Source organism: Capricornis sumatraensis, chromosome 23 (assembly GCF_032405125.1).
Source record: "Capricornis sumatraensis isolate serow.1 chromosome 23, serow.2, whole genome shotgun sequence".
Lineage (NCBI taxonomy): Eukaryota > Metazoa > Chordata > Mammalia > Artiodactyla > Bovidae > Capricornis > Capricornis sumatraensis.
Genome location: NC_091091.1, coordinates 46797824 through 46822574, shown reverse-complemented (window position 1 = coordinate 46822574; position 24751 = coordinate 46797824). Strand labels below are relative to the sequence as shown.

General features: G+C 44.5%; 1 protein-coding gene across 2 annotated transcripts in view; it reads right to left on the bottom strand.

The window, feature by feature from the left end:
* The window catches only part of DOCK1 (dedicator of cytokinesis 1), a 564920-nt gene that overhangs the window by 88853 nt on the left and 451316 nt on the right, over positions 1-24751 (bottom strand). For both annotated transcript variants that reach the window (XM_068961248.1, XM_068961249.1), the window contains exon 32: positions 17768-17826. In XM_068961248.1, coding sequence (XP_068817349.1) covers positions 17768-17826 — 59 coding nt within the window. The remainder of the gene's footprint in view (positions 1-17767; positions 17827-24751) is intronic.

Sequence of the window (24751 nt, the reverse complement as noted above, 5' to 3'; positions counted from 1 at the left end):
ACAGACAAAGAGTCTGCAGGCTTCCCTAAACCAGCATGCTGTCCACTGGAAATAGCAGGGCAGGATGGGAACCCGGGTCTGGGATTCTGAAGCCTCGGCCGTGTCCCCCATTCCCTGCCTGCTTGTCACGGCATCTTTCCAGGGAAGTGGCACTCGCCGACCCTCCGTAAAAGAAAGGGTGCTGGCTGCCCACAGTGCTCCCGCATCTGTCTGCTCTAACAATTACCCAGGGGCTGGGAGCTCCCTAGCGGTCCAGTGGTTACAATGGCTTGCACTGCTGTGGTCCTGGGTTCAATCCCTGGTCTGGGAACTAAGACTTGGCTGCACAGCCAAACAAAACAGACAAACAAACAGATGAAGCAGACAAGGGCCTGTCATTTTCTCTAGCATTACTGCAGTAACACGCTTCTAAAATGTGTCCCTCAGAAAGTAGAAACTGCCTTCTTTCAGGTTCCAAACCTGTTTATTTTTCTTCTCTATTTCAACTACTTTCGTGGAAATGCTGGTATCATACCTTTTGAGGCCTCTGCTTTCGACTGCTAACTCAAAAATCTCAGGTTTTTTTTTCATTTTTTGCTGCCAATTTTCCTTCCCCCGGGCAGTGTCTCCTAAACCTTGCTAGACCTAAACTCCTGAGGGCTGGGAGTGACAAGGGTGAGCTTCCAGAGAACCTGCAGTGATAAGAGGCCAACAGAGGGAATGAGCTGGGAGACCCCCTTCCTCCCTACCCATGTCTGGAAAGAATATACTGGAAACCTCATTTCCAAAAAACGGAAGTGTTTGCCTCATGTGAGATGACATAATTAAATTTAGAGGCAGGGTTATCCAGTAAGAGGTCTTTTAAATTCCTGCCTTCTTATCTTTAATTTCAGAATTTCTGATTTATTTTTATTTCACTCCATTAGAATTTATATCATTTCTTTCCAACATATAATAGAAGAATGCCAGTACCATACTGTTTTGATGACTGTGGCTTTGTAGTAGAGCCTGAAGTCAGGCAAGTTGATTCCTCCAGTTCCATTCTTCTTTCTCAAGATTGCTTTGGCTATTCGAGGTTTTTTGTATTTCCATACAAATCTTGAAATTATTTGTTCTAGTTCTGTGAAAAATATGGCTGGTAGCTTGATAGGGATTGCGTTGAATTTGTAAATTGCTTTGGGTAGTATACTCATTTTCACTATATTGATTCTTCCAACCCATGAACATGGTATATTTCTCCATCTATTAGTGTCCTCTTTGATTTCTTTCATCAGTGTTTTATAGTTTTCTATATATAGGTCTTTAGTTTCTTTGGGTAGATATATTCCTAAGTATTTTATTCTTTTTGTTGCAATGGTGAATGGAATTGTTTCCTTAATTTCTTTTTCTACTTTTTCATTATTAGTGTATAGGAATGCAAGGGATTTCTGTGTGTTGATTTTACATCCTGCAACTTTACTATATTCATTGATGAGCTCTAGTAATTTTCTGGTGGAGTCTTTAGGGTTTTCCATGTAGAGGATCATGTCATCTGCAAACAGTGAGAGTTTTACTTCTTCTTTTCCAATTTGGATTCCTTTTATTTCTTTTTCTGCTCTGATTGCTGTGGCCAAATAGAAAGCCCAGAGATAAATCCACACACATATGGACACCTTATCTTTGACAAAGGAGGCAAGAATATACAATGGAGTAAAGACAATCTCTTTAACAAGTGGTGCTGGGAAAACTGGTCAACCACTTGCAAAAGAATGAAACTAGATCACTTTCTAACACTGCACACAAAAATAAACTCAAAATGGATTAAAGATCTAAATGTAAGACCAGAAACTATAAAACTCCTAGAGGAGAATATAGGCAAAACACTCTCAGACATAAATCACAGCAGGATCCTCTATGATCCACCTCCCAGAATTCTGGAAATAAAAGCAAAAATAAACAAATGGGATCTAATTAAAATTAAAAGCTTCTGCACAACAAAGGAAAATATACGCAAGGTGAAAAGACAGCCTTCTGAATGGGAGAAAATAATAGCAAATGAAGCAACTGACAAACAACTAATCTCAAAAATATACAAGCAACTTATGCAGCTCAATTCCAGAAAAATAAACGACCCAATCAAAAAATGGGCCAAAGAACTAAATAGACATTTCTCCAAAGAGGACATACAGATGGCTAACAAACACATGAAAAGATGCTCAACATCACTCATTATCAGAGAAATGCAAATCAAAACCACAATGAGGTACCACTTCACACCAGTCAGAATGGCTGCGATCCAAAAATCTGCACGCAATAAATGCTGGAGAGGGTGTGGAGAAAAGGGAACCCTCCTACACTGTTGGTGGGAATGCAAACTAGTACAGCCACTATGGAGAACAGTGTGGAGATTCCTTAAAAAATTGCAAATAGAACTACCTTATGACCCAGCAATCCCACTGCTGGGCATACACACCGAGGAAACCAGAATTGAAAGAGACACATGTACCCCAATGTTCATCGCAGCACTGTTTATAATAGCCAGGACATGGAAACAACCTAGATGTCCATCAGCAGATGAATGGATAAGAAAGCTGTGGTACATGTACACAATGGAGTATTACTCAGCCGTTAAAAAGAATTCATTTGAATCAGTTCTGATGAGATGGATGAAACTGGAGCCGATTATACAGAGTGAAGTAAGCCAGAAAGAAAAACACCAATACAGTATACTAACACATATATATGGAATTTAGAAAGATGGCAATGACGACCCTGTATGCAAGACAGGAAAAAAGACACAGCGGTGTATAACAGACTTTTGGACTCAGAGAGAGAGGGAGAGGGTGGGATGACTTGGGAGAATGGCATTCTATCATGTATACTATCATGTAAGAATTGAATCGCCAGTCTATGTCTGACGCAGGATACAGCATGCTTGGGGCTGGTGCATGGGGATGACCCACAGAGATGTTATGGGGAGGGAGGTGGGAGGGGGTTTCATGTTTGGGAACACATGTAAGAATTAAAGATTTTAAAATTAAAAAAAAATAAAATAAAAAATGAAAAAGAAAAAAAAATAGAAGAATGCATAAGAGTTAAATTCTTGAATGAATTATTTGCAACATTATGTTATTAAGACTTGTAATTTACCCAGAGTTAATCAATATTACTAATATTTTTACATAAACTGGAAATGGAATGGATACAATAAATAATTTAGCTTTTCTTAGAACTCAGCTACTGCAGATTTCAGAAAAGAGAACTGTTAAACGAATTTGGCTATTATAAATAAAGACCCTTAACAAAACATATAATCCTCATCAGTTCAGTTCAGTTTAGTCGCTCAGTCGTGTCCGACTCTTTGCAACCGACTCCATGAATCGCAGCACATCAGGCCTCCCTGTCCATCACCAACTCCCGGAGTTAACTCAAACTCAAGTCCATCGAGTCAGTGATGCCATCCAGCCATCTCATCCTCTGTCGTCCCCTTCTCCTCCTGCCCCCCAATCCCTCCCAGCATCAAAGTCTTTTCCAATGAGTCAGCTCTTTGCATGAGGTGGCCAAAGTACTGGAATTTCAGCTTTAGCATCATTCCTTCCAAAGAAATCCCAGGGCTGATCTCCTTCAGAATGGACTGGTTGGATCTCCTTGCAGTCCAAGGGACTCTCAAGAGTCTTCTCCAACACCACAGTTCAAAAGCATCAATTTCTCAGCGCTCAGCCTTCTTCACAGTCCAACTCTCACATCCATACATGACTACTGGAAAAATCGTAGCCTTGACTAGACGGACCTTAGTTGGCAAAGTAATGTCTCTGCTTTTGAATATGCTATCTAGGTTGGTCATAACTTTCCTTCCAAGGAGTAAGCATCTTTTAATTTCATGGCTGCAGTCACCATCTGCAGTGATTTTGGAGCCCCCAAAAATAAAGTCTGACACTGTTTCCACTGTTTCCTCATCTATTTCCCATGAAGTGATGGGACTGGATGCCATGATCTTCGTCTTCTGAATGTTGAGCTTTATTTAAGCCAACTTTTTCACTCTCCTCTTTCACTTTCATCAAGAGGCTTTTTAGTTCCTCTTCACTTTCTGCCATAAGGGTGGTGTCATCTGCATATCTGAGGTTATTGATATTTCTCCCGGCAATCTTGATTCCAGCTTGTGCTTCCTCCAGCCCAATGTTTCTCATGATGCACTCTGCATAGAAGTTAAATAAGCAGGGTGACAATATACAGCCTTGATGTACTCCTTTTCCTATTTGGAACCAGCCTGTTGTTCCATGTCCAGTTCTAACGGTTGCTTCCTGACCTGCATACAGATTTCTCAAGAGGCAGGTCAGGTGGTCTGGTATTCCCATCTCTTTCAGAATTTTCCACAGTTTATTGTGATCCACACAGTCAAAGACTTTGGCATAGTCAATAAAGCAGAAGTTAGTGGCCTAAATGAAACGAATTCTGAAATTTGTACTGCGTGGACATATACACAAAATGTGACATTCAACAAAGAATCTGAATACTACTAAAATCTTATTTTAAAAATCTTATTAACCTCTACTAAATAAATAATACTTTGACTAAAGCTCTAATATAATGTGATTTTCATCACTTCCCCCAAAGCTTACTGTTTCTGAAAGGCATGTAACTGAGGCAAAGCATTCTCTCAAAAATGCTATTATATTCTGTCTCTCGGGTGTCATTTCTCTTGTATTCTGTCTAAAAAAATGCCAGAGCCAGTGTTTCAGAAGACAGATGCTGCTGACAGAGAGGTGCTCATCACGCACAACTGCAGTTTCACAGCGGACTCTGGTACCGACAGTCTTTACTGCTCCAGGTTGGGAGGAGAGGATATGATAGTAACAAGTGGTTGTGAACGCAGGGATTGGAAAAGTATGTTCCAAGAACAACGGCGTCTCCAATTTCACTGTAATTGTTACAGTAATAATCTCCTGTTAGGACCAAACTGAAGCCAGGACAGGCTCTAAGGGGCAGGCTAGGCCTGAGGTTTAGTCTCTAGAAAAACTGAGGCACTGGGAACTCCCGCAGGCAGTGTAGCTCGGCCAATCAGAAAAAATCCCCATAGCCCCCTGCCCGCGCCAGACCTGAGCCAATCCGGGTAGAGATGCAAGGTTAAAAGTCCCATGGGCGCGTATGGTTTAACCAATCAGCTATGCTGTTACAGGAACAAAGAACTGTCTGTATAAAAGTAGATGTGATTCAGAGCTCGGGGTGCTCGTCAAGACTCCACTGCGCTGAATGAGACTTGAGCCCTAGATAGCAATAAACCCCTTCATGCTTTTGCATTGCTGTGGACGTCTTATTCTCTCAGTGTTGGGGACTCGGACTCTGGGCACAACATTTGGGGGCTCATCCAGGATCCCTTTAACTGGGAAGAATAACACTCTCCCGGCAGAAGGGGTTTCCTCACTAGGAGGAGAGATATCTGAACACCGGTGTTAGTTCTGGTTAAGACCAGCGTAAGGCCGAGGCCTGGCATCGTGCTGGGGAGGTGGCGGGGTCTGTTCCCTGGTTAAGACCAGCGTAAGGCCGAGGCCTGGCATTGTGCTGGGGAGGCGGCTGGCTCTGTGGACGCCTTGTTGGTAAGATTACCTCGAGGGAAAGAAAGTTTCGGGGGGCCCAGGAAGACCTAGTGCCGTGTTCTCGGCCGACGCGTGTTTGTTATCTGTTTGTCGTGTCTGTGTGAGTGCCGGCATTGTCTCTGCTCTGTGTGTGTTCATTTTGTCTCCTGTGTTCTTCTCTGTAATCATGGGGCAAGCGACTTCTACTTCTACTCCTTTGTCCCTTACGACTGACCATTTTTCTGATTTCAAATCTAGGGCACAAAATCTATCGTTATTGGTGAAAAAGCCGAGACTGACATCCTGACCACTCAGGGTACTCAGGGGCCAGCTTGCCTGCCAATGGACCAGACCCAGCGGCCGCGACTGGGACCCTTTTGTCCCTGGTCTCCTCCTGACGCGGACAACTGGCCAGAGTGCCCCGACTGGTAAGGAACAAGAGACTTTATTGACCTCTCTCCCCTTCCCTCTCCTTAACCCTTCTATCCTTCCCTGTTTTTCTAGTCCCTCCCCCGGTCCTGGAAGCAGGAGCCTGAGCTGAGGATTGGAGACTGATCACCTTCTCTTGGCAGAGAACTCGAATTCTGGTTCTGATTTCTGGTAGGGCCGAGTTCCAGTCCTCCCTTCTCTGGAGGCCCAGGGAAAAGTCCCGTAACGCCTGGGTATCTGCAGGTGGCAGGAGACGTCTGCAAGGCCACCCCTTTGGCCCCCTCTCCCGCCTCCTCCCCCTTCTTTCAACCTGGCTTCCTTTCCTACTTAGATCTGAAGTTCTGTGTCTCTATAGGAGGTTTCCTGAGAGACTATACAATATGGGAGATCTGGGTTTGATCCCTGGGTTGAGAAGATCCCCTGGAGAAGAAAATTTTGCTTTGTCTGGCCACCATGTGGTTTAGACTGCCGCCATTTTGTTAGAACTTGATTTTCTTTCCCTGTGCCTTGAGACCAGGGCTCTCAGGAACACTTATCTAGACCATCTCTAACTCCTGACACTGAGGAAAAAGGGAAAAAAAAAAAAAGACTTAAAGCTAGATCTTGCACTGTGTCTGTCTAAATATGTCTTGGTAATATTTTTGTGGTTAATATGTATATGAGCTCTATTTATTTGGCTTAAAAAAAAAGGGGGGGGTAAGTGCTTACAAATCAAGTAATTCTAAATTAAACAATAAGTTCCAGGTTCATGTGAACTGGGAAATATTCAATGTTAAATACCTGATATTAATGTTTGTTTGTTGACCTATGTAATATAGACATGTCTTAAAATAATTAACGTTAAGTAGAATATTTTCATTGTACCTAGGATTAATATAAGTTAAATATTATATCTGTTACAAGTTTGTCAACAAGGAAATTACCTCAAGTGAAGAAACTTCTAAAAATGTAAATGAGATATGAGCTTTTATATCTCTAGCTAACTTTGGGGTGCTTCAGAGGGCCCCTGGAACATCCCAAGGAGAGATATTAAACTGTGTTTATTTGGTTGGTTAAATTACATGGAAAAGATTATCAAATGAGTAATAAATCTGCTCATGTTATAATATATGGTAAATTAACTAATACAGATATCCTAGAAATTATATGGAGTTTTTAACATTCTGATATGTCCTGGTATTTTAATGAAAAACCTGATGACTTCACAAAAGTTAGCAAAAGGACTGAATGAACCAGTAAATATGCTCATAACTTTTATGGTTTCTATCTGAAAAATTATGGGTTTGAATCTTATGTTTTCAGGAAGTAGGAAAAATCTTCCTTTCAAACTAATTATGACAATACTTTGGTAAAATTAAACGTTATAAACAAAACAATTATATTTTCTGACTCCTCTAAAAATTGGGAGTTCTTAGGTTTCCAGTAAGTTCATCAAATGAGTTAAGAAGGTTATCTCACGGATACAAAAATCTCAAGAAATTCTTGAGACCTTAAAAAGGGAAAAATTCACCTAGATTTGTTAGGCAGAATCTGTGATAAGCCTTTGGTGTGAGTTTCCCAGCCCTGTTTTATTTTAAAAGTTCAGTCTGAGACTCTATAAATGTTTCAGCAAAATAAAAAGCCTATAATCAATTATGGTTATAAAAATCATCAGACCAAAATCAGTGAGAACAGACCTATTTTGCAAATAAAGTAGCCTTAATTTGGTTATATTTAATAAAAAATAAGGGTAACTATAAGGAGAAAAAGATATTTCAAAACGTTAAATCCCAGTTTGTTAATGGAGGTCTGCATCTAGTAAGACTCATCTCTTAGATAGTTCTTTGCTATTATGTGATATTGATGTAAAATTTAATTAACCTCTTGAAAAATACCCTAAGTTTGTTTCTGAAGCTTATCTCAATAATCTATCTTTGGATGAAGATCAGATGCCTCATGACCGGCAACCAGGACTGGAAAAAGACATAATTTAAGGGACTGTCTCCAACCTGGATGGAAGGACTTTTTTATCAGGAGAAACTACACTACACCAGGATGAAAAGACGACATCAGAGGGAGACAGCTTCCCCGAGATGCTGGACCTGATTCGTATGATCATTTATGTTTTCTTGACTTCTTAGACCTTTGCATTTAAGTCAAATGCTTTTCTATCATAGGCCTGATCCTATACTAGTTTTAAAAATCAATCCAATTGTTGGGTTTGTGGCCAATTAACTGTGTCTAGTTCTGGGTTACCTTGGTAAATTTCTCTACTACCAGACTCTAACTGGTTGGCCCTGAAAAAATTTACTTAAAAATTATAGTCATATTCAGGTCACTATGGGTATTACTAGATAGGATCCCCTCACTGGGCCAATTAATAATGCCTGCTCTGACTCTGGCTATAAATTTGAGCTTTTTTCTACTACCCAAGTTCAATCAAAACAAGAAAAGTTTCCACAAAAACGGAAAAAAATCTCCCACAATTATGGGATAGATTTATATAGATAATACCAGGCTACAATAATTTAGGTTTAAAGTCTCCTCTGTTGAAAAAAATAAATAAATAAATCATACTAAAGATAATCAGTCTAGTAACACTAAAAAACTGGGCTATGTGCCTTATAGATGGTGCCAATATATAATTTCCCTAAAAGATAAAGATTCTACAGGACAGACTAAGTCAGATGACCTGAAGATATACTGGGCTACATCTAACGGAAGTTCTTAACATAAGTCTTACTTGTGACTTTACTAATACTGCTGGCTATGTTATTTGTATTTCCCCTGTCTTACAAAATTGCTGTTTCTTACACTGTCAAATGTGTGTATGAGGCCTCTAATAAAATAATATATAGTCCCATATGAGATCGATGATGATAACAGTGTAACTCTAGATATGGCAAGAAGCAACAAGAGGGAATATTTTCTTGGACCAAGAAGCTAATAAGACAGGTGGCCCAGAGAATTTTAGATACTGTTTTATGGCCTAATCCAGTAACAGCACATTGAGTGGCCTGTCAACAGAATCTTTGCCAAACCTGAGAATGGACACTCTCAGCACCATGGGATAAAATGGTCATGAACTGCCCCCCTCATAATCATGATCAAGTTTATGAGCAAAAAGGGGCTCTGCCAATTGAAGACTGACACTCGCTATCTGCATCTACAAAGATTAAATCATGGCCGCTGCAACTGCTGACTTTCAACGCCCCTGAAAAGAATTCAGGGTAAAAATCAGAAATGAGGCACTCTGTGCTCTGGGAAAAACTGGCAGAACAGGCCATCAGATAGCTAGATCTTTTCAGGAGAAGATTTTATGAGTCCCAATTCTTACATCTTCTCATATCTAGAAAAACACTGATGTCATTAATGGTAAAATCTGCTTTGGCTATTAAAAAATAGTTTACAATTAAAAGTCAAAATAGAGTGGCTACGGTTCAGATATCCTGGAAAATAACTAGGTGATGCTATGGGTGCACTTTCAGATTAGAGCTTGTATTGCTCCAAGCTGGGCCAGTCCTGTGCCCCATTTTGACAGGAAGGTATCATAGTCATTGTTGCCTAGTTCCCTAAAATTAAAACTGAGCGGGACTCTGTGGGGCTCTGGAGTACAGATCTCTGTGTTCTCCATTCCTTATCTGTAGGATATAGACTTTGTTCAGCCTCCTTGGCCTTCCCTGAATTCCAAAGCACGGATTCAAACAATTGCTAATCAGGGAAGGGAGGGGATACAAAAACAGAAACTATCAAAGGCTGGTACAGCCTCCAGAGTCCTGGTTCCCACTCAAAGAAACATGCATAACAATGTCTTTGAGCCCCCACCCGGGTGGAAGATGGTAACGTCAGACTAAACACAAGGTTCCTGGAGCACTGCTCTGTTGCCTCACCACCAACCAATCAGAAGGGGTCACAAACCCTGCAACCCTCACCCCAAATGTTGCCTTCTGTTTCCAGGGACCAGAGATGACCATCCTGTTAGGTCTCTTGTTTGGCCCTTGTCTATTTCATCTCTGAGAGGGGCCAACTAAATTACTGCAACTACAAGGGTAGAAGATGGTTTCAGATGTGAAAAACCCCAACTTAGATCAGGTAGAGAGACTTCTGCTCTGCTAGGCAGGCCTACGCCCATGCACAGCATGAAGAAGTTACGAAAGAAAGAGACCTCCACCCCAATTCCCAAAAAGTATCTTGAGTATGAAGTCTCTCAGGGGGCCTACGTGCTGTGTTAGGGAAAAAACGTTGTTTTTATGTAAACCACTCAGGGATAATCAGGGAGTCCCTGGCCAAGATAAAAAACGGGCTAAATCAAAAAAAAAGAAAAATGTCTCAAAATTAATTTAAGTCCTGGTTCCAACAGTCCCTGTGGTTAACAAAGCTAATTTCCACCCTGGTGAGCCCTCTAATAGTGCTACTATTAATACTTACTTTTGGTCCATGCATAATAACTAAGCTTATTGCCTTTGTAAAAGACCGTGTCAATACCGTCCAACTGATGGTACTGAGGCAACAGTATCAGGCCCTGCCCCCAAATAAAGAGGAAGATTCCTCTATGTAGCTGAAGACAAGGGGGAATGTTAGGACCAAACTGAAGCCAGGACAGGCTCTAAGGGGCAGGCTAGGCCTGAGGTTTAGTTTCTAGAAAAGCTGAGGCACTGGGAACTCCTGCAGACAGTGTAGCTCGATCAAACAGAAAAAATCCCCGTAGACCCCGCCCGTGCCAGACCAGAGCCAATCCGGATAGGGATGCGAGGTTAAAAGTCCCCCGCTCGCACGGTTTAAACAATCAGCTATGCTGTTACAGTAACAAAGAACCGTCTGTATGAAAGTAGCTGTGATTCAGAGCTCCGGGCTCTCGTCAAGACTCCACTGCGCTGAATGAGACTTGAGCCCTAGCTAGCGATAAACCCCTTCATGCTTTTGCATTGCAGTGGACGTCTTATTCTCTCAGTTTTGGGGACTCAGACTCGGGGCACAACACTCCTACTCCTCCTATTAATGCAGGACCCACTGGCTGGGCACCAGTGATGAGCCTCAGCCACAATGAGGTCCTAGAGTTGAGCCTTGGAGAACCAATGGTCCTCAAGATGAGAGAGGGCTGGATGCAATGCTCCAGTATTCATCTTTTTTTTTCTTGTTCTGGCATTTGCATTATGGATTTCCCCTGGAGCATCTCTTGTTCAAATTTAATGATGAAATCAGGCTTGGAATCAATGGGGATCAAGGTGATTCTTGAACTGGAGATTTTAAGAAAAAGAGGATTTATTTTTCTGTTTGAATCCTTTTGAGACAAAGGAAGAACATGGTAATTACTGGATCACAATGGGACTCTTTCACCTCTGGTCACCTCTGCCAAACTCCTGGTTGGTTGTCGTTGTTCGATCAATAAGTCACGTCTAACTCTGCCGACCCCCAAGGGCTATAGCCCTCCAAGCTCTTTTGTCCTTCACTATCTTCCGGAGTCTGCTCAAATTTGGGTCCAAAATTCCTGGTTACCACTCCCCAATTCTTAAAACCTCACAGGGAGTCTTTCTTCTCCTGACAAAACATGGAGCTTATTCTTTGGGAACCAGACTGCTCTGTCTCAGGGAGGGGCTGGCTTCTGCCTCCTCCCCCCGGGGTGTCTGGAAGATCTCTTGATGATCATGAGTGTTCAGAAATCAGGGAGGTTACATGTTAAACATCGTTTAATTCTGGGAAAATCTTCATACACACAAGGGTAGACAAGAGCCAAAATTTCCATCACCCCATCAAACAGGTTCCTCCCCACTGATTATGGGTTTTAATGGGAAACACACAATTTTTCCAAGTTTCCAAAGATACCCCGAAGGGAATCTCTGCATGACAAATACCCCAGGCCCAGCCTGGCAGATAAAGATCTCTGGTCTAGCACATTTGTTCCCGCCAGATCCCAGTGACTGTGGCTCCAGGGTGCTGTACGTAATAAACAAAATGTAAATCGAGGTGAGAAAGGGGTGCTCCGTGGGCTGCTGCACGGAGCGCGCTTTGATAAATAACTGAAGAGCTGGGTAAATAAGCACATTTCTCCCCCCTTTTTGGGGAGAGAGTCTGCCTTTGATTTTTCCTTTTGCACTCAAAATATGACAGGTATGGGAGGAAAAAAAACGAACCAGGACATGCTGCTCAGTCCCATGGGGCAGCGCTGTCTGCACTTGCATGAAATTCAGGAACAGAGACGCTGGATCCTTCCTCTGAAGCTTGCTCTGTACTGAGGCGGGTTCTGAGTCGTGCACACGGCACACAAGATTCAAGGGAAAAGTCTTCTCAGGGTGTATTTGGCTCTGGGTGATAGATAAGTAATTTTAAGAGGATGAATATATCTGACTTGGATTTTTTTTAATTTTCTCGGTGGAGCTGGCTAGATCAGGATGCCAACGTGGTCCCAAACCTGAATCCATTTGAAAAAAAAAAAAATTCTATAAAAAAACTGTGTAGAAAATAGATTGTGTACATCTTGGGAAACTGAAGCGTGCTGTTGTAAATATCTAGAGTGGTGGCCTCAGCAATGACACTTGGCAGGCAGGCTCCAATCCAACACGTGAGATTCACAACAGCAAAGAGCGAGCCAGGTGGCCGGAGGTGACTCCATGGAGTGACCTCACTGTGGTGACCCCCAGAGCTGGCCTTAGTCATTTTGAGGGGCTGCTTGGGCCCGATCTTGTGAGCAGCTGATATGTTTATTATTCTTTAAACGTTCAAAAATAATTATTATTTTATAAACAAGGAACCCAATCACGTGGGTTGATGATTATTTCTTTCTGGTACCATATTCCTGCCCCTCATGGATCACAGGCATGGTTTAGGTTTACACTTGACCTCCTGGCTGCTTCTTTTGCAGAGTCAAAGGTCCCAGGTGAAAAGTTGCCAAACACGGCTCAGATGTGTGAATCACCGTATTCCAATCAGCAATGGACAGGGAAGAATCGGACACATTCTCTCTTAATGACATCATTTACACTGCAAATCAAAAGTCTTCCTTCCTCGCTCAACTCTGCCTACTTGGAGCAAAAGGACAGGTGATGTTAAGAGAGCCCACCGTGCTGACCAGTGGAGCCTTCATGAAGACCTGGAGATGGCTTCACAGAGGAGCTCAGACTTCCCCAGGGCCATCTCACCTTGCTTCACTGAGATCACACAGAGCACGTGAGCAGTCAGTTTCAAACAGTGATCAATCTCAGGGATTCGAGAGATGACTTCGAAAACATTTTGAGTTAAAAAAAAAAAAAAGAAAGACCACCCAAGTATCAGGAGTGCCTACTGGTCTGCTCAGCCAGGGCTTGAGCTGGCTTTTGGAGGCTCCCTCTGTGCCAGGAAAGGGTCCTTCAGTTGAAGGCCAGAGAGAAGAAGGCAGTCCTGGGTGAGCTGAGCTGAGACAGCAACTACTAATCAAACAAGAAGGATGCATGTTAGAGTGTTAATAACCTGAGTATCTACCAGGATGGCCAACTCTTCTTATCCTAAATGATAAAAAGACTACCAAGGCATTTTGGAAAGAAGCATTTGAAAACACACCTGGAACTGTCTTTTTAGGGAAAACAGACTAGCTCCCAGTTTGGACTTTAGAGTTGACACTGGATAATTCAGAAGGTGCTGCTACTCTTTCAGGAAGGGCCGGGGTGAAAGGTGAGTTCAGAGAGGGCCCTGGTGCAGAAGTATGTTGGGTGCCCACTGTCGGCCCAGCCACAAAGCAGAACCCACAGCATACTTGGACCCTGGCATCTGGAAAAGCCCCCGGCTCCCACTTGTCCAGCCAGGAACAACTCCCTCCATCCCTGCCTGCCCTCCCCTGCCCTTCCCTCGAATGGGGGAGGCCCGAAGTCTCTGACCGGCCAGGAAGCATGACAGATGCGCCCGTCAGAGCCCGATCAGTTAAAATGAATCATGAGAAGGCCTCCTCCCTATCCAAGCAGCCTGAGCTTTTCCCTACTGAGATCATCATATATATACATATAGCAAGAATTATTGAACTTCAGGCTTGGAAGGCTCTTGGAAGCTTCCATCCAACTTCTTTATCTTACAGCCTAGAAAGCTAAGTGAGGAAAGCCCTGTGAGTCACGTGACAGAGGCCAGGCAGCCAGACAGGGTCAAGGCAGGACGGGGGCTGGGGAGGGACTCACTTGGTCTCTTCCCTGGGAACTCGGGGTGCCTGCGTTCTCCCCAGGGATGGCAGGAAGATCGAGGACAGGACAGAGCCTGGAGGGCTGTGTGTTGGGGATGTAGCCAAGATCTTTCACACCGAGAGCCAGTACTTTGATTCTAGATGTTTAAGCTGCTTACGGGGTCCCCTAGCAACTCCAGGACTCACACCCACACATGCACCATACTGGCTAACATTTTAATAGAGAATTTCTTTGTTATATTAATTCTCTTATTAATAAAATTGCTCTCATTGTGCTAACATCATTTTACTTCTCTTTTTTATTGTAGAGTACAACAAGATGAGGTCTACCTTCTTCAATTTTTACACGTACAACACAGCGTCGTTAATTGTACGTTAATATGTACAACAGCGGATATCCAGAACGCATGCATCATGCAAAAATGAAACATTTCAGCTTCTGATCAGCACCTCCATGGCTCCCCCGGCTGACCCCCGCCCCTAGCAACCACCCCTCTGCTCTCTGCTCTCAGGAGTTTGACTCCTTTAGAGACCGCACATAAGAAGAGTCTTGCGGTGTTTGTCCATCTACGACTGGCTTCAGTTCAGTTCAGTTCAGTCACTCAGTCATGTCCGGCTGTTTGTGACCCCATGAATTGCAGCTTATTTCACATCTAACAACGGTCTTCAGGGTCTTTCTTCCCTTTGCATATGACAGGACTTCTCTCTCTTTTAAGACTGAACAGTATCTCACTGTACACGCATACACACCACGTTTCCTTCACCGGTTCTTTCATCGGTGGACGTACAGGTCTCTTCTGCACCTGACTGCTGTGAACAGGGTTGCAGTTACATGGGACTGCATGCCTTATCCAGATTCTGATTCCAGTTTATCAGGATAAGCAACCTGGACTAAGATTGCTGGGGCATGGGACCCTTCTGTTTTTAATTTATTGGGGAACCTCCATGCTGTTTTCCATAGCAGATGCACCATTTTACAATCCCACCAGCTGTGTACAATAGTCCCAAAGTCTCTACCTCCTTGCAAACATGTGTTTATCTTTTTTTTTTGTTTTGTTTTGTTTTTAAATAACAGCCATCCAACTGGTGTAAGGCGATGGCCCACTGTGGTTTTGATTTGCATTTCCTCGATGACTCGTGATGTTGAGCATCTTTTCATATACCTACTGGCCATCTGTCTGTCTTCTTGGGAGAAATGTCTATTTATGTCACTGGTTCATCTTTTAACTGGTTTATTTGCATTTGTTTGTATTTTTGCCATACAATTGTAGGAGTTTCTCAAATATTGTTGACATTCATCCCTTATCAGACCTGGGGTTGAAAAATTTATTCCCCCACTTCATAGGCTATCTTCTTCTTCTACCGTTCCCTTCCTCTGTTGTGTAAATGCTTTTTAGTTTGACGTAGACTACTTGACTTTTTGGTGTCATTTCCAAGAAATCCTTGCCAAGGCCAATGTTAAAAAGTTCTTCTCCTATGGTTTCCTTTAGGAGTTTTGTGGTTTCAGGCCTTATGTTTAAGACTTCAGTGCATTATGAGTTGATTTTGGTGTATTTTATTCCTAAATATTTATTTTTATGCTATTATAAATGGGATTGTTTTCTTAATTTCTTTTACAGAGAGTATGTATAGAAATGCAACTTTTTTTTCCTATGTTGTATCCTGCAACTTTCCTGAATTTATTAGTTCTACTCCTTTTTGGTGGAGTGTTTAGAGTTTTCTACATGTATGATCATATCATCCGCAAGCAGATAATTGTACTTCTTCCTTTCTGATCTGGGTCCTTCTTACTGCTTTTTCTTACCTAACTGGTCTGGCCAGGACTTCCAATATTAGATTAAACAGAAGGGGTGAGAGTAAGCATCTTGTCTTATTTCCAACCTTAGAGAAAAGTTTTCAGTTCCTTATCAATGAGTATGATATCAGTTGACAATATATTTCCTTTATTAAGTTACATTCCTTCTATACCAAGTTTGTTGAGTTTTTAGCACAAAAGAATTTTGAATTTTGTCAAATGCTTTTTCTGCATCTATTGAGATAATCTTACTTATTATCCTTCATTCAGTCAATGTAGTATATCACTTTAACTAATTTTCATGTGTTGAATCATTTCTGCATCCCAGAGATAAACCCCACTGATCCCGGGGTATGACTCTTCCAGTGTGCTGTTGAATTTGGCTTACTAGCATTTAGTTTAGGATTTCTGCATCCGTGTTCATCAGAGATGGCAACCTCTAGCTTGCGTTCTTTGACTCTGGCATCATGGTAATGCTCATGTCATGAAATGAGTTCGGAAGTATTCTCTCCTCTTCAATGTTTGGAAAAAGTCTGAAAAGGACTGGCATTCATTCTTTTTAAAATGTTGGCTAGTATTTACCAGTGAAGGTATCTGGTCCTGGACTTGTTTCTGTTATAAGATGATTCTCTTTACTCATTATTCGTCTGTTCAGACTTTCTGTTTCTTCATAATTCAGTCTTGGTAGGTTGTATGTTTCTAGGAATTTATCCATTTCCACTAGATCATTCAATTTGTTGGCATATAATTGTTCATATTGTCTCATATGATCCTTTTTATTTCTGTGGCATCAGTTTTAATGTTTTCTTTTTCACTTGTGATTTTATTTATTTGTGTCTCCTTTCCTTTTTTCCTTAGTAATACAGCTAAAGGTTTATCAATTTTGTTTATCTGTTCAAAACCCCAACTCTTAATTAATTTTATTGAATTTTTCTATCCTCTATTTTGTTTATTTGTGCCCGAATCCTTATTATTTCCTTCCTTCTGCAGACTCTAAGATTTTGTTTGTTTTTGAAGGTCCTTGAAGTGTAACGTTGGGTTGTTTAGTGGAGATTTTTCTTGCCAGCACCACGGATCATGGACCTAAGTGACACCAACAGCACATCTCACCCAGCAGATGCAGCAGCGCGCACAGTTCTCTCAAGCGCACAAGCAGCACATGTCAGGCCACAAAGCCACTAGCCAGTCCAAGAATGCTGGGATCATACCAAGTGTCTTTTCCCACCACAACAGAGTGAAGCTGGACGTCAGAAACAGAAGGAGAACTGGAAAGCGCACAGACACATGGACGTTTAAAACCACACTCCCGAACAACCAATGGGTCAAGGAAGAAATAAGAAATTATCTTGAGACAAACGAAAAATGAAAGCACAACATACCAACACTTGGCGAGGCAGCAAAAGCAACACTGAGAGGGAATTTATAGTGAGAAAGGCCTATGCTCATTTCTTATCTCAAACACACATAGCCCTGGTTGTTTTGACTGCACAAGTACTCATCCTACCGCCACGGAAAGACAGAGCCCCGTTTTGAGCTGGCAAATAAACCCCTCTGAAGGTATATTATGTGAAACTGAAGTCAGTAAGTGATGGTGGGCATACCAGTAGGATGAGCTACATGGTTTGATTCATGGAAAAAAAGGAAACGGTAGTGACACCCAGGAGCAAGTGTTCCGAGGCAGAGCTGCACTCGCCTGACACGAGAGGGCACGCTGCTGACTTTTCTGTCTCCTCCACAATCAGATTTGCTTCCCTTTACTGTGGTCTCCCATCTCCTACTCCAGGAGTTGTTCGGATTTTTAAGATACCGCAAAGCTGACAGGCGGGGCCAGTGTCACTGCCCACCATGGACCCACGAGGTTCACCGCGATGCCCTGAAATCCCAGTTACTCACCAAGATTGTACCACATGTCCCTGATCTCGAAGCCAATCTGCCGCCGCATATCGCCGTACCTGAAACCAGCGACAGGAAAAGCAGAGTCACTCGCGCAGCACTGGAACATCAGGCGTGGACTGTCTTTATTCATTTTTATCTCTGGCTGCACCATGCGGCACGAGGGCTCTTAGGTCCCCGGTCAGGTTTTTGAACCTGTGACCCCTGCCCTGGAAGCGTAGAGCCCTAACCTACTGGGCCGCCAGGCAAGTCCAGACTTGGATTATTTTTACGAGCAACGCGAGTCTCCCATCCCTGTGGCCGATAAAAAGGGTGTCGAAGCATCAACTTCTTCTGCCCCCAAAAGGAATTGCAAGAGGAGGAAATCAGCTGAAAACCTCACTTTCCCATCACCACGGATCACATAAGGGCCTTTCCTCTGTGGGAACGTGTGGGAGATGGTGCAGAGAAATTCCTTTCCTTTCTTCCACCTCTCACGGCAGGAGAAAGAGAACCTGGTCCCTGGGCCCGAGGGGCAGTTTGCTTTGTATGCATATCATTAGCATCTAGGCACCAGACACCAGATGAAACTGCATAGCCCGGCACACAATAAACAGGCCTCACATGTTAAATGAAGCCCTGGAGTCCTAGGCAATCAGACCCGGGAAGGCCTCTTCCGTGGAGCTCCCAGTTCCCATCCTTCTTCATCATTTTCAATGTAAGGAAGGACTTAACACCAAGAGATGTCAACAAACATTCCCCCCGCCCCAGCCCATTTTTGTTTATCCAGGGAAAATAAATGCTAATTTTCTTCCCAGTGGGTCAGCAGAGGGGGTGTGTGTTTCATGAATAAACAGAATTTGATGCTTCAGAAGATAAACCTTTATTAGGTTGTGAGCAATTTAATGTTTCCCTTTATTGCCTAAGGAAAAGGCTGATTATATTAAAAATAATAATTTGCAAAATTATCCCACAGTGTTGCAGCGTCACAGCTGTGGATCGGCGCCTGCCCCGTGTGTCCCCGTGTCAGCTGACATGGGAAGAAATCTCTGATTACGGATGACCGAGTTGTGACTCTGGAGGCAGAGATCGCGCTGGTACCTCAACAGCCCCAGCTGGTGCCACCTTTCATCAGTCTTGTGTGCCCGAAGCACCTGTCTGTCACTTCCAGGAGGAAAGGACTACAGACCCTGTGACCATCGCAACCAAGAAAGATAAACAAACCCGGCAGCTCCCCTTGGAGAAGTCAACCTTGGGAACATCCCAGTCGGACAGGTGCCAGGAGGCTGTACACGTGGAGAAACTGATCAGAGTGGGCAGTGTTACCGCCCTTCCTCCGTGGACAAGCCGGTCCTCCAAGGTGAATGCAGCGCTGCCCAGCAACTGGGATGGGTAAATTCTGTGAGTGAGAGAGAGAGGGCTCTCCGCCCGGGTCTGCACCCACGACCAAGATACAGTGAGCAGGGACCCGGCCACCCTTCGATATCTAGCTGGCACCCCAAAATACCCCAGGGGCACACGATCTGAGCACCAGTAAGGTGTGCTTCCTTTTGAGGCTCAGAGAGCTGTTTTTCATCCCCATTTTGCTCCCCTAGGAATGACAGAGGGGCCCCAGCAGCCCAGGCCAGGCAAGGAGGTGGTTGGCCGCGTGATGACTGGGAAGACCATCCTCCCAGGATTTGCCAGGAGAGGAGGATCGGGGAGGGAATACTGCGCTCCATCCAGTGCAGATGCTTCCTCCCCAGGCTGGGCGGATGCTCGCTGTCCAGGGGTATGAGCTGCCTCCCAGTGGAGCACATGTCTGGGGTAGCAGGGAGTACAGCTTTGCAGGGAGGACCCTGAGGACACCAACACCCCAGCCCCTGCCTCCAGGTGTTCAGACTGAAGCACAGCAAGGTGGGAGGCCAGAGGCCCAAAGGAGGTGACAGCCGGGTCCCAGGCAGGTGCTGTCAGTTACTAACACACCCTCTAAAGACCCTTGCAACTGCCAAGCAATTGCTTCCCAGTCTGGAATGGTATCTCTTGAACAGTACGAGTGGTGAAAGCCAGGCTGATCTCCATCAGTGTCCAAGCCTCTCTTGCCCTGACCAAACTCCCTCTCTCAGGTCTTACACTGATTCAAATTAAACCCCGAGGTTCAGAAAGGTAACGGGCAGGGGAGCCCCAGCTGTAGCACGTTCGCCATTTCGGTCTGGATCACCAGGAGGGACCTGATGGATGTCTCAAGCTCTACGGCGACCGGCCCCTCGTCCAGAGATGAGGTTGATGCAGGGACCGCAGGAGAAGGGAGCCAGCTCCGTCCCCTGCTTCTCCACACAGCATCCCTGCTCCCAGTGCTGGCTGAGTGCTGGGCGGGGCTCAAGGATGCTTGCCTTACATTGCTCAGTTACGCTTCACCATCTTCTCTGTGGAAAGTGATGCGTCTTCACAAGTATTTGAGAACAGGGAGGATGAGCAAAGATCTGAGCATATATCCCTCATGAGAGTTAGGCCTCCTGGATAAAGATGATAAAAATGCCGTTTTAATAATCAAGTAAGACACAGGAGTGCGAGGCTGGTACAGGAGGCATAAAGAGCTCGAAGGTGAAGGACAGGACCGCATCTCCCTGGCAGCAAGATTGATCTTTTCTCCAGCTTTAATAAAGCAGGCAGCTTTGACGAATCCATGCACATCTGAGCGTAATCCACAAATGGAGTCACAGCTGTCACCAGAACTTAGGAGGGATTCCTGAACCATTCAGATACTGTCTCCCAAGGAGGAGAGACAAGCAGCAATGTAGAGGACCTGGGATCCAGAGCTGGCGGCCTTAGGGTTCATGAGAGTCCATCGTGAAGACTGATGGTTGAGAGATAGTCCTCGGGGGCGGGGGGGCAAGATGACTTGGCCAAGGTCACAGGGCAAGAGGAGAAGAGACTGCAAGTCCACAGACTCCCACAAATCCCTGTCCCTCCCCCCGGCCCGCACCTTGAGGACCAGAGAGGCAGGCGCCCACGAGTCACAGCACAGCACTGTTCCATCCCTCAAGGTGCGCATGTTTCGTTTCATTCTTGCGGTAAGCCCACGCGGTGAGGAAAGAGACGTTCCCACAGCCGCTTTCCCACTGAGGAAGCAGAGATTCCGGCTGGTGAAACGACACACCTGTCTCCGCAAAGCTGGGGTCAGCAGGCGCTCCGACCACACCCAGCTGCCCTGTGCTCACCCACACGGTGAGCGGACACCTCGAAAGGGCCAGCCCGAGGGGCCCCGAGGAGGCATCCTTCAGATGTGAGCCTGGATAGATCTCAGATCCCACATCCAGGCCTATAGCTCTAACCCAAAACAGCATGACTCTGGTCTCCCCGGCCTCATCTCAGCACCTGCTATCCTGAATCTTCACCCCAAGAAGCAGAAACAGCATGTCCACCAGAGACAGTCGTCCAAGTTGAGGGGTCGGCAAACCGAGCCCCAGTCCCAGCACACGGGGCAAGTCCCCTGACCACCCTGGCCCACGGTCTCTTCATCTATAGTGCTGGGGTATTGATGGTATGACGCCTGTCTCCCAGGCTTTGGGGAGAACGAGACGCTGCCCTTGTTTGTTTGAGTGAACGGTGAAGTCAGGCTGGTCCTTCCTTTGGAAGCTTAGGCCGGGCCTCCTCACAGCATCCCCCATGGTTCCCATGGTCACTGAGACTGATTTGTTCAGCAAGCATCACTCGCTGCTTCATGATTTACTGAATATGTCCTGGAGGCCCGCACAGAGCTAATATGGGAACAGTAATATCATGTGCAGAAGAGACACAGTGCACAGCCGTGCGGGGCCTGTTCGCATAGTAGCAGAGATGGACCCAGGACATGCATGTGCATGTATATACTTTTTCTCAAAGGGCCATGATCATGGTTCGTTAGGAGAAAGAGGAGTGGGTCCTGGTTGGCTGTGGGTGAAGTTCGCTCTGAGAGTAACGTTGACTCTCAGATTTGAAGAAGGAAAGCTGTAATTCAGACAGATATGGGACGTAACCAGCAGGTGCAAAGGCCCTGTGGCCGGGGCCAGGGGGCAGGGTGGGGATAGGTAGGTATATGGACCACAGAAGGCAAGGAGGCTGGAGGACAGGGAGCTTGCCTTACTGCTTCCCCTTAAGAGGAGGGCTGTGTTGTGAACCAAGGCTTCAGAGGCAGATTGGTAAGTTTCAAAAATTTTCTTGAAATGAGAAATATACTAAGTGGCACACACATAAATATACGTGCACAAAAGTTTCATGAGATAACGCTTAACTTTACTACCTGCCATGAACTCGAAGGCTTTCTTATATTCTATTTGAGTGGGGGATAAAAAGGAAAGAAAGAGGTATGTTGGTCTTGGCTGGTGTGGGTTGAATCGTGTCCTCCATAAAAATCTGTTAAGACCCTAACCACTGCTGTCCATGAATGAGAGTGTGTCTGGAAGAGCGTCTTTGCAGAAGTAATCCTGTTAGTATGAAGTCATGCTGGACGGGGCAGGCCTTAAATCCAATGACTGGCACACTTATCAGGAAAAGGAGACATTTAAGGACACAGGAGGAGGGCCATGTGAGGACGAAGGTGCAGCTGAGGAGCATGAAGGATGGGAGCCCCAACCATTGCGAAGGACGGGGCCATCCTGGAAGGCAGGAGAGAGGCAAGGACGAAGTGCTCCCTCTGAGCTTCCAGGAGGAACCAACTCTGTCGATGCCTTGATTTCAACCTCTGGTGTCTGCAACTGGAAGACAATACATTGCCGTTGCTTCAAGCCACTTAGTTTGTGTTCATTGTTACCTTACGGCAGATGGCTCTAAAAAAATTAATACAACGGCCTGTTAGGTTGCTATCCTGGCCCAACAAAGGGCTGAGATGCACAAGGGCTGATACTGAAAAATGCTGTCTTAAGGAGAGACCACAGAATCATTGAGACTTGCGGAGCTCCATCACTGAATGGCAGGGTGGAGGAGGCTGACAACAACGCAGAGAGCCTAAGACAGAAGGAAAACCTCGACGGGGTTCTGGGAACCCAGACAGGAGCCGGCTGGCAGCCAGAGCCAGCAGCGGGGGGAGGACGGGGAGAGCCGGGAGGCATGCGGGGAGCTGGGGGAGATGATCGGTGGGCTGAGACAATTCCGTTTTTATGGGAAAGACTGGTAACTTCTGGGGAGGTAGGAGGAGGGACCCCAGACTGATAAGCCTAACTAGACACAGGGTCAGATGTGTCCTCCACTGCATAAAGGTTTATCACGGTCAGTAAAAACCACATCACTAAAAGAAGTACGGTATATACTGACAACGGAATATTACTCAGCCATAAAAATGATGGAACGATGCCACTTGCAGCAGTCTGGATGAACCCAGAGATGATCACACTAAGTGAAGGAAGCCAGGCAGAGGAAGACAAGGATCATAGGATATTGCTTACGTGTGGAATCTAAAATGTGATACAAAGGAATTTATTTACAAAACAGGAGGAGACAAAGAAAATAAACTTGGGGCTACCAAAGGGGAAAAGGACAGGGTGGGGTCATAAATGAGGAGCATGGGATTAACAGAGGCACAGTGCTTTGTATAAAACAGATAAGCAACAGTGATTTACTGTACAGTACAGGGAAATATATTCAATATCTTACAATAACCTATAATGGAAAAAAAATCTGAAAAAAAAAAATACTGAGTCACTTTGCTATATCAGTTCAGTTCAGTCACTCAGTCAAGTCTGACTCTTTGCGACCCCATGGACTGCAGCACGCTGGCCTCCCTGTCCAAAAACAACTCCCGGAGCTTGCTCAAACTCATGTCCATTGAGTTGGTGATGCCATCCAACCATCTCATTCTGTCCCGTCCCATTCTCCTCCCACCTTCAATCTTTCCCAGCATCAGGGTCTTTGCAAATGAGTCACTTTTTCACATCAGGTGGGCAAAGTATTGGTGTTTCAGTTTTAACATCAGTCCTTCCAATGACTATTCAGGACTGATTTCCTTTAGGATGGACTGGTTGGATCTCCTTGCAGTCCAAGGGACTCTCAAGAGTCTTCTCCAACAGCACAGTTCAGAAGCATCAGTTCTTCAGCGCTCAGCTTTCTTTATAGTCCAACTCTCACATCCACACATGCCTACTGAAAAAACCATAGCTTTGACTAGATGGACCTTTGCTGGCAAAGTAATGTCTCTGCTTTTTAATATGCTATCTAGGTTGGTCATAGCTTTTCTTCCAAGAAGCAAGTGTCTTTTAATTTTATGGCTGCAGTCTCCATCTGCAGTGATTTGGGAGCCCCCGAAAATAAAATCTCTCACTGTTTCCACTGTTTCCCCATCTATTTGCTATGAAGTAATGGGATGAGATGCTATAATCTTAGTTTTCTGAATGTTGAGCTTTAAACCAACTTTTTCACTCTCCTCTTTCACTTTCATCAAAAGGCTCTTTAGTTCTTCTTTGCTTTCTGCTATAAGAGTGGTGTCATCTGCATATCTGAGGTTATTGATATTTCTCCCAGCAATCTTGATTCTAGCTTGTGATTCATCTAGCTCAGCATTTCGCATGATGTACTCTGCATATATGTTAAATAAGCAGGGTGACAATATACAGCCTTGACGGACTCTTTTCCTGATATGGAACCAGTCTGTTGTTCCATGTCCAGTTCTAACTGTTGCTTCCTGACTTGCATACAGGTTTCTCATGAGGCAGGTCAGGGGGTCTTGTATTCCCATCTCTGTAAGAATTTTCCACAGTTTGTTGTGATCCACATGGTCAAAGGCTTTGGTGTAGTCAATAAAGCAGAAGTAGATGTTTTGTTGGAACTCTTGCTTTTTCCATGATCCAACAGATGTTGGCAATTTGATCTCTGGTTCCTCTGCCTTTTCTAAATCAAGCTTGAACATCTGGAAGTTCATGGTTCATGTGCTGTTGAAGCCTGACTTGGAGAATTTTGCACATTATTTTGCTAGCTTGGGAGATGAATGTAATTGTGCAGTAGTTCGAATATTCTGTGGCATTGCCCTTCTTTGGGATTGGAATTAAAACTGAC